Source organism: Salvia miltiorrhiza, chromosome 8 (genome assembly GCF_028751815.1).
Source record: "Salvia miltiorrhiza cultivar Shanhuang (shh) chromosome 8, IMPLAD_Smil_shh, whole genome shotgun sequence".
NCBI classification, from domain to species: domain Eukaryota; kingdom Viridiplantae; phylum Streptophyta; class Magnoliopsida; order Lamiales; family Lamiaceae; genus Salvia; species Salvia miltiorrhiza.
In genome coordinates, this window is record NC_080394.1 from 21,215,559 (window position 1) to 21,223,983 (window position 8,425).

General features: G+C 37.9%; 1 protein-coding gene and 1 pseudogene across 1 annotated transcript; one reads left to right on the forward strand and one right to left on the reverse strand.

The window, feature by feature from the left end:
- Positions 1 to 214: 214 nt before the first annotated feature.
- LOC131001806 (EPIDERMAL PATTERNING FACTOR-like protein 2) lies at positions 215 to 1,382 on the reverse strand. Its single transcript, XM_057928399.1, has 3 exons — positions 942 to 1,382; positions 843 to 877; positions 215 to 761 (listed from the first exon to the last, which is right to left on the reverse strand). Exons 1-3 carry the CDS (start codon positions 1,030 to 1,032, stop codon positions 522 to 524), a joined length of 366 nt encoding a protein of 121 aa, XP_057784382.1. The 5' UTR covers positions 1,033 to 1,382; the 3' UTR covers positions 215 to 521.
- Positions 1,383 to 3,378: 1,996 nt separating this feature from the next.
- LOC131001807 (superoxide dismutase [Mn], mitochondrial-like) lies at positions 3,379 to 5,006 on the forward strand (annotated as a pseudogene).
- Positions 5,007 to 8,425: the final 3,419 nt, after the last annotated feature.

Sequence of the window (8,425 nt, forward strand, 5' to 3'; positions counted from 1 at the left end):
ATCAAGTATGAATATATGAGATGAATGGGAGAGAGAATCCGCATCCTGCTTTGCTTTCTACACAAAATCTTTCATGTGGTATGGAATTGTTAGCGGTGTGTGTGTTTATAGGTACGGTGTTATGCTTTTATTAGTAAAGATTTATTGTCTGGATGTGGATGGACCCATTCCAAAGCAGATGCCTAGTGTACAAATCAGGATCTCTGCTGCTGCGATATCAAATCATACATTTATATATATGATTGCCCTCATCAATCTGGCGGGTAAGATTGCATTAACATCTACAAATATATATATCAACAGTTGTCACCCAAAGGTTATGCCACCAAATGAGGAAAACTTGAAGATGCTCACAAAAAGAGCTCCTAATTGCTTTCCCAGATTCAGATACACAGACTTGAATGAAACTGAAACATCCACATTTTCTGATATATATGATTTCATTTCATTTGGCTGGGGATATTGATATTAATATTATATTACGAGTAATGAACACAAAAAAAATCAGATGAAGATGAAGATCAAGGGTTGAAAATGAGGTTGCCGCATTTGCATTTCCAGCTCATGGGCTTGTAATTGGAGGCGCCTTGGTCTCTGGCGCCGGCCACGCCCACGGCCACGGCGCCGGAGCTGTTGATTCGGCCGTTGGTGGGGACTTGGATGGCCTCGCAGCGCGCGCAGGATCCGCACCGCCGCTCGCACCGCGGCGGCCTCGACCCGATTTGAGCTCTCCACATTGCCTTCTCTTCCTTCAAACTCGTCTGCCAATTTTACATCATCGTATTATATAAATATATATTTTCACATAGTGAACACGCACTCAAGGGGGAAAAAGTGATTACCTGGGATTTGTGCGGTGTTTGAGATAGCTTTCGGCCTGAAACAGAGAAAGAGGTTAGAGTAGGTAGTAATTGATGAGAGAGAGAGGGAGAGAGAGATACCTTCAACGTCGAATAATCTGAGGTGGGAAGTGGTGGAGATGAGGAGAATGAGAAGTGGGAAGGCGAAAATGAGATTTTGGGCGCAGCCCATGTTTGAGAGAAATGGAAAATGAAGAGGCGCAGAAATAGTAATAGTAATAGTGTGGAAGAGAAGAACAACATAGGACGTGGAGGGTCTCTCCTTTAGGGAGTAAGCTACCAAAAAAACAATCGAGTTTTGCAGTTGAGACTTTCGATAAGTGGAAATATAGAGTTTGCAGTGGATAAATCTACATCACCAGGTGGATGAGCAGAACAAAGGTGAAAATGGAGAGAGGCTGATGGGAATTTTGACAAGGCATAGACGAGTAAAGACAGAGAGAGAGAGGCTTAGTGGTTTGAAATGTATATATGAGATTCTCAAGCTTAAATCTTGTTGCACCGCTTTCTCTATACGGATCATGTGTATTACTTTACCTGTACTCATAATGTTGTTATGTGTTAGAAGAAATACAAATTATTTAGCTCGAGTTTTTAAATGAGATCTAAAAACAAAAAATACATTAAGTACTACTCGTTTTCCTGTAAGCTATATTTCTTATTAGAATTTTGTCTTATAGGCTTTTAAGAGCAACTCCAATGCTTGTGTCTTAGGCTGTGTCTTAAGTGGTGCCACCTAACACACAGTCATCCACAGCTCTTGTGTCTTAGGCTGTGTTTTAGATTTTCATTTCCACAAAATTTTTAATTCTACATTTTAATTTTAAAATTCCAAATTTTCATTAAAATTAAAATTCAAACATTACAAATAAAATAAAAATTACATGATTTAAACTAAAGAGAAAAAAAAACTACATAAATTAAAATATACTCTAAATAAGTTAACGACGCTTGAGCACTTCTTGGACCATGTGATTGTGCAATGTCCTTTGTGCATCTGTCATGTTCGTAGTATCCGTGCTAAGAAGTTTCATATCGAGCTTCTCCATTTTCAACTCGGCTTGCTTGTTTTTGGCTTCGGCGATGTGGCTTGTTTGGAGGGCATGCTCCTTCATGCTTTCAGCGACCTTCTCAACGGCTTCGGAGTACGACGACTTTCCCGGAGACTCTTCCCCCTTCTTTCCCTTGCCCTTATCTCGCTTCGCCGCTTTTTGGCCTTGGGGCCTTGTCGTGATACTCGGCTCTGAAGAAGTGGTGGTTGCTTGGCCTTCGGATCCATTCGACTTCTTCGCGGAGTGGACATTCGTAGCTTGCAACGAGAACCTTTCACACTCGCGCAAGAAAATAGGATTGTGGGTAGCCTCCACCCACAATATTGCTACGAGCTCGGTCTCTTCGCCGGAGTATTGGACGCGGGTCGTCTTGGACTTCGGCTTCTCCTCCGACTCTTCTTGGACGTTTGGGAGCGCCGCTGGAGTTGGAAGATTTTCTATAGCCAAGATATTTGAGGCTTGCGAGAACGGAGAAAACCCCATCATCGGGACATTAGGAGGGACGCTCGAACCTCCAGCGTGTTGTTGAAGATATTCGTCGAACTCGTGATCCGTTGCAAGAAAATTTTAGTTGAGAGAAGAAGAGGAGTTAATTTTGATGTAGGAGAAGTGTGGTATTTATTGAAGGGAAAGAAAAAAAATTTACCTAAACTAGCCATTTTTTATCAAACGGTCGAATTAAAAAAAAAAATTCAAACGTTCGAAAATTTGATTTTCAATTTTTGATGAGGAGTAATATATGTAGAGCGGAGGAATCTCTTTGCCAGTGGAGTCACGGGGAGCAGCGAGGTAGATTTCATCAAAAGAATCGTACTCGCTGGAAGAATCATCCTCACCAGAGGAAGCGCACTCGCCAGAGGAACCATCCTCGCCAGAGGAAGCGCACTCGCTAGAGGAACCATCCGCGCCAGAGGAATCATACTCGCCAGAGGAACCATTCTCACCAGAGGAATCTCACTCACCAGAGGCATCTCACTCACCAGAGGAATCTCGCTCGCCAGAGAAGTCACTTTCACCAGAGAAGTCTCGCTCACCAGAGAAGTCACTTTCGCGAGAAGGAATCAACAAAAGCGCGGTGAAATCTCCCGCGTAAAGACGAATTTACCATCATACCCTCGAACACGCAAGGCGCATGCGTGGGCACTGATTTTACTATTTTGCCCTCCCATGTAATCTATAAATAAGCTATGAGCTCGTGCATTGTAACCTACGTTATCTCTAATTCTCAATACAGCAATAGTTTTTCTCTTGAGTTCCTGCATTCCGACTGTTTTCTTTGTCTCCTTCGTTCAATCATACTAGGTATAATCTACGTTTACTGCTCTTTAGTCTAGGTGTTGGTTCCTTGTTTCACCAATTTTGTTTTAGGGGGCGCATCCGCTGGACGCGCCATATCTCTTCGACCTTCGTCCCGTGTCGCCGCTAAGACACGGTCTCGACCCAGCCCAAGTCTCCAGCGTGGCTGCCTTCTCCTAGCCACAGATCGACCCGGGGCGCCAATTGCGCCCTGGAGATGCTCTAATGAGGCTCTGACCAAATTGCTTAACTAATGGGCTTCTTGAGGTGTATTGGATTGTGATTCTGTAGGATTTTAAAGGACTTTAAAAAGTCAATGGATTTTAAAGGATTTTCGAAATCCATAGACTCCGCGTGGAGTCTCGTGGAGTTTAGAGGAATCCATCGAAATCTCAAGTCTGAAACTCGGAATTCGTCCTTTGTATTTTTTTTACAAATCCATCAAAATCAATGGATTGTTAAAAGTCATGAAATGTTGACTATCACCTGATTTTAAAAGACTTTAAAAAGTCTGATTTGAATACCTTTGGATTTTAAAAGACTTTAAAAAATCTAGATTGAATACATCTGGATTTTCAAGAACTTTTAAAAGTCTGAATTGAATGCACCAAGATTTTCAAAATCCTTTAAAATCCTACAGAATCCCAATCCAATACACCCCCAGTATAGGTTTTATAAATAGGGGCTATCATGTACAAAGAGATCATCATATAATCATCATAATTGTGACGATATTTATTCTTCATGTTACTAAATCTAGAATCTTTCTCCACATTCAACGCAATTCAAATTCATATCTTCGATTCTTATGCACTATTCTCCCCCCATCTATCATTTTGTTGTCGAAGTTTAAACTCGCTTCAACAAATATAAATTTATCCAGATAAACATTTTTATCCCTTACAGCCACCTACTAAAAATCTGCATCATCGAACTGTTAAGGGTAATTTTAAATACAACCCCCAATTTTCTCACCATACCTCTATTTAAAAAAATAAATAAAAATGATTATAATTTTACTATTATATCCTTATAGCCTCCCTCTAAAATCAGTAACAAATTTATAAGTTATTATTATATCTTTATAGCCCCTTGCCCCCGTTTTTGAGGTGCAAACTCTTTGCAGACATCCTCTCCAGTCTTCCCCCTATATGGCCTATATCCCCTGAAATCTAATGGCGCTCCGAACCCTAATCACCAGAAATCCTCTAAGGGCGTCAGCTCCTCTTGCCTCCCGCGGCCTCCAGACTTTCTCGCTGCCTGATCTACCCTACGATTACGGCGAGCTCGAGCCCGCTATCAGCGCCGAGATCATGCAGCTCCACCACCAGAAGCACCACCAAGCTTACATCACCAATTACAACATGGCCCTTGAGCAGCTCGACGCCGCCGTCACCAAGCTTAATCACTCAATTTTCTGGAAGATGCCTGTTCGTGTTGGTGGTGTTGAGCCTCCTCATGGTTCTTTAGGTTGGGCCATCAACAACAACTTTGGATCTTTTGAAGCTCTAATACAGAGATGAATGCAGAAGGTGCTGCTGTACAGGGTTCAGGATGGGTGTGGCTTGGTTTGCACAAAGAATTCAAGCTAGAGTTGGTATTGACGTCTGGGAACATGCATATTATTTGCAGTACAAGAACGTGAGGCTTGACTACTTGAAGAATATATGGAGAGTTATAAATTGGAAATATGCTAGTGAAGTTTTTGATAAAGAGAAGGCATAGTGAAGCTGTCGAGGTGAGGTGTTGAATTGGAGAGGAATAAATATATTGTGGCTGCTGAGGGGTTATAATTTGAAACGAGCAGATGGGGGCTATAAGTATACAAGGATATAATAGTAAAATTATATTTATTTTTATTATTTTTTTAAATAGGGGACTATGGTTAAAAAATTGGGGACTGTATTTAAAATTACCCAACTGTTAATTATAACTTTTTGGGCCCAATATAACATGCGACGTAAGTCAGAAACAAAATTAGATGGATGCCACAACGCTGGCCCAAATCCAACAGGGTTCAGATATTTAGACTAACAAAGATCCAATTAGGCGTCAGAATTGGGCTTATTGCATCATGAAATGGGCTGCAATTATATTCTTGTCTTTTTTGCTTCTCTTTTTTGTTCTTTCTAATCAGTGGGCTAATGAAAAATCATTAATACATATCAAGATTATCAAGTTCTTGGTCCAAATCGCAGTTACACAACATTATGAAATATATCCACTTGAAATCAGGAAACCATGGGTACAAAATAATACTCACTCCATTTGAAATAGCATGCATTTTATTTGGATACGTCATACCAAAATGTGCATATCTTATTTTTTTAATATTATTTCACCACAAGTTATTTGTATTTTTTATCTCCATTTTTCCAATTTAGTCAGAGCTTTATCACATACTAGCAGAAAGAACGTACGTTGTACATATAATTAATGTTATTTTAATTGATAATTTATTATTTAAAAAAATTATTAATTCATTACTTTTATTAGATAATTTATTGGATGAATATATTTATTTATAAGCCTTATCAATAGCTATAGATATAAAGTATTCTTTATAGATTTGAGTGACAAATAAATGTATATCAAAATAGATTTATATTTTATAAATATAATAATAATATTGGTAAAATAGATAATCCACAAATTGTACCTTAAACTGTCTTAGGCTCTTTTCAATTAGTATATATAGATAAGTCGTCACAAATCTCTTATTTTTAGAGTGATGCGCAATGCAGCCATATTATTATTAGTCATAATGTAAATATATAGATTTATTATATTTTTGTTCCCATTATCATAATATTATAACAAGAGTGAATCTATTTTATCCATTTACAATACACTTATTACTTAACATAATATTTATTAAAATCAATGCTAGCTACAGCTTGATGTGCACATTATTTTAGGAGTGGGGGAGTATATTGGATAAACATGAATTGACAAAAAAATAAAATGAAATGAAATGAAATGACTTAATTTGCATGCATGTCATTAAAGATGTGGACCGAAACTAGGGTGCGGTAAGGATAGGGTGGTTGCTTAGTCTGAATCAGTGAATTCCATTATGTCTAAGTCCATCTCCCATGCATGCATATAAATTGTTTCATGCACAGTGTAGACCCTATATACGTTCTTACGTTGGATTAGTGAGTAATTAATGTCTGAAATTAAAATTATCAAATTTGAATCTACAATTATCTGAATTTAATAAATTTATCTATCCAGAAAAAGACCTTAACCTCTAATTAGAAATTTTCTAAGTATTTAACTTGTAACTACATGCATGTCAAGTTCAATTTGTTCTTACGTACTGTGAAGAAGTCTTGAGGTGAATTGTAATACTATAAGCCAGTATAATTTAATAACCTTAATCCCTTTCAGTATTTCGTAATTCAATTCAAATGTACTGTCATAATTGGAGTCCGAGGATTTTTTAGGACAATAACTTAAGTTAATTTAGAAATTAGGACAATAACTTTTGAATTTGTAAAAATAGGACACTAATTAATAAGCGTTGCACCCGCAGGACATTTATGGGCCAATTATTGAATTTTGGGACTTTTTTGCACGAATCAAGCACATGACAACCCGCACAGATGAGTTGATTATATGGCAAAGCACGTCCTTTTTACGACTCCAAATAGAATATCATGTGCTTGGTCCATGCGGGAGAGTCCAAAAATTCGATAATTGGCCGAGAAATGTCCTGCGGGTGCAGGGCTTATTAATTAATGTCCTATTTTTACAAATCTGAAAGTTATTGTCCTAATTTCCAAATCAACCTAAGTTACTGTCCTAAAAAACCCTCTGACTCATTGTGTGAAAGGAAAATAGAAATGAGCTCAAAATATAACCGCTAAATAAAATAAAAATAGGAAACTATTTTCAGTTTTCGATCATTAAGATCTACAATGAATGCATCATTTTGGTGGATGAAACAGCACCTGAGTTTGAATCCTGAAGAGAGCGAAAATTTTATTTTATTTGAGTGCAGTAAATTTAACAGTAGATGCAGTAATTTAATGGTTCTCACGTTTTTATGAAAATTATATAGTTCTCACTAGAACCACACACACACACACACTATATATATATAGGGAAGGGCTACCGTGAGAGCACTGAGCACCTCTTAAAATAAGAAATAAGAACTAGGAAAAATGTATGAATTTTATGTAGAACGCGTATGAATTCGTTGTATAAAGGTATGAATTGCGAAAAATAAATTTTTGCTACCTTTGAGATTCGAAGTCAGGATCATGAATTCATCCAATAAGATGATGAATCAACTGTTGATCCTGATAGTCTAAGGGTTGAAAATGATTTTTATTTTATATAGGGTGTGGTTCTAGAGAGAACTACATTATTTGTGAGAACAATCAAATTTAATGCATTCATTGTAAAAATTAATGCATTCGCTGTTAAAATTAATGCACTCAAAAAAATAAAAATAAAATTGCTCCCTTCAGGATTCGAACCCAGGATCTGTATCCATCCAACAAGATGATGCATCCACCGTAGATCTTGATGATCGAATGACTGAAAATGGTTCTACGTTCTTCTTTTATTTAGTGGTTATTTCTAAAAAAAACCATTATATATTGATGTTGTTGGGAACCTTGTGGAATATCCTAATCCTTGTTTTGATGATACCAAAATTCATAGGACTTATATGTAATAGACTAGAATCGTTTTGAACTCAAGTGTTAGAGTTCGTTTCTAGTTTAGTTGCGGTGTCGAAGACTGAAGATTGAAGAACGAAGACTGAAGACTGCAGATACCAACTGAAGTATCAGTTGAAGAATCAGTTGAAGACTGATTATTTAATGCGCGCAAAGGACTGATACTAAAGTCAAGTATCAGTTGAACATTCCTCCAAGGACTGATCTTCCAACGTTCAGAGGAAGCCACGTACGCACAAGTACAGCCGCATTAAATGCAGAGATCTCAGAATATCTTATCTCTGCAGAGGTCATTCCTATCTGGTGGTTACTTTTCAGAGATGTCACATCTCCTGTCCATCAAACAGAGCCGTTTCCACACAGACAAGGAACCTCGAAGATTGAAGCCTCAGCCCAAATTCGAATTGCTCTCCAACGGAAGAAATCTTGAGGACGATTTACGCCAACGGATCTATTCAAGAGTTCTCCTACAAATAGCGCTCGAGGATCACTTCAACCTTCACCGATTCAACGACATAAGCTGAAG

Bases quoted from the DNA above. Each gene is read 5' to 3' on its own strand.
- LOC131001806 (XM_057928399.1), bottom strand. From the start codon at position 1,032: ATGGGCTGCGCCCAAAATCTCATTTTCGCCTTCCCACTTCTCATTCTC. The intron at 878-941 runs GTATCTCTCTCT...TCTCTGTTTCAG, and splicing joins CAGATTATTCGACGTTGAAG to GCCGAAAGCTATCTCAAACA. The intron at 762-842 runs GTAATCACTTTT...TAAAATTGGCAG, and splicing joins AAACACCGCACAAATCCCAG to ACGAGTTTGAAGGAAGAGAA.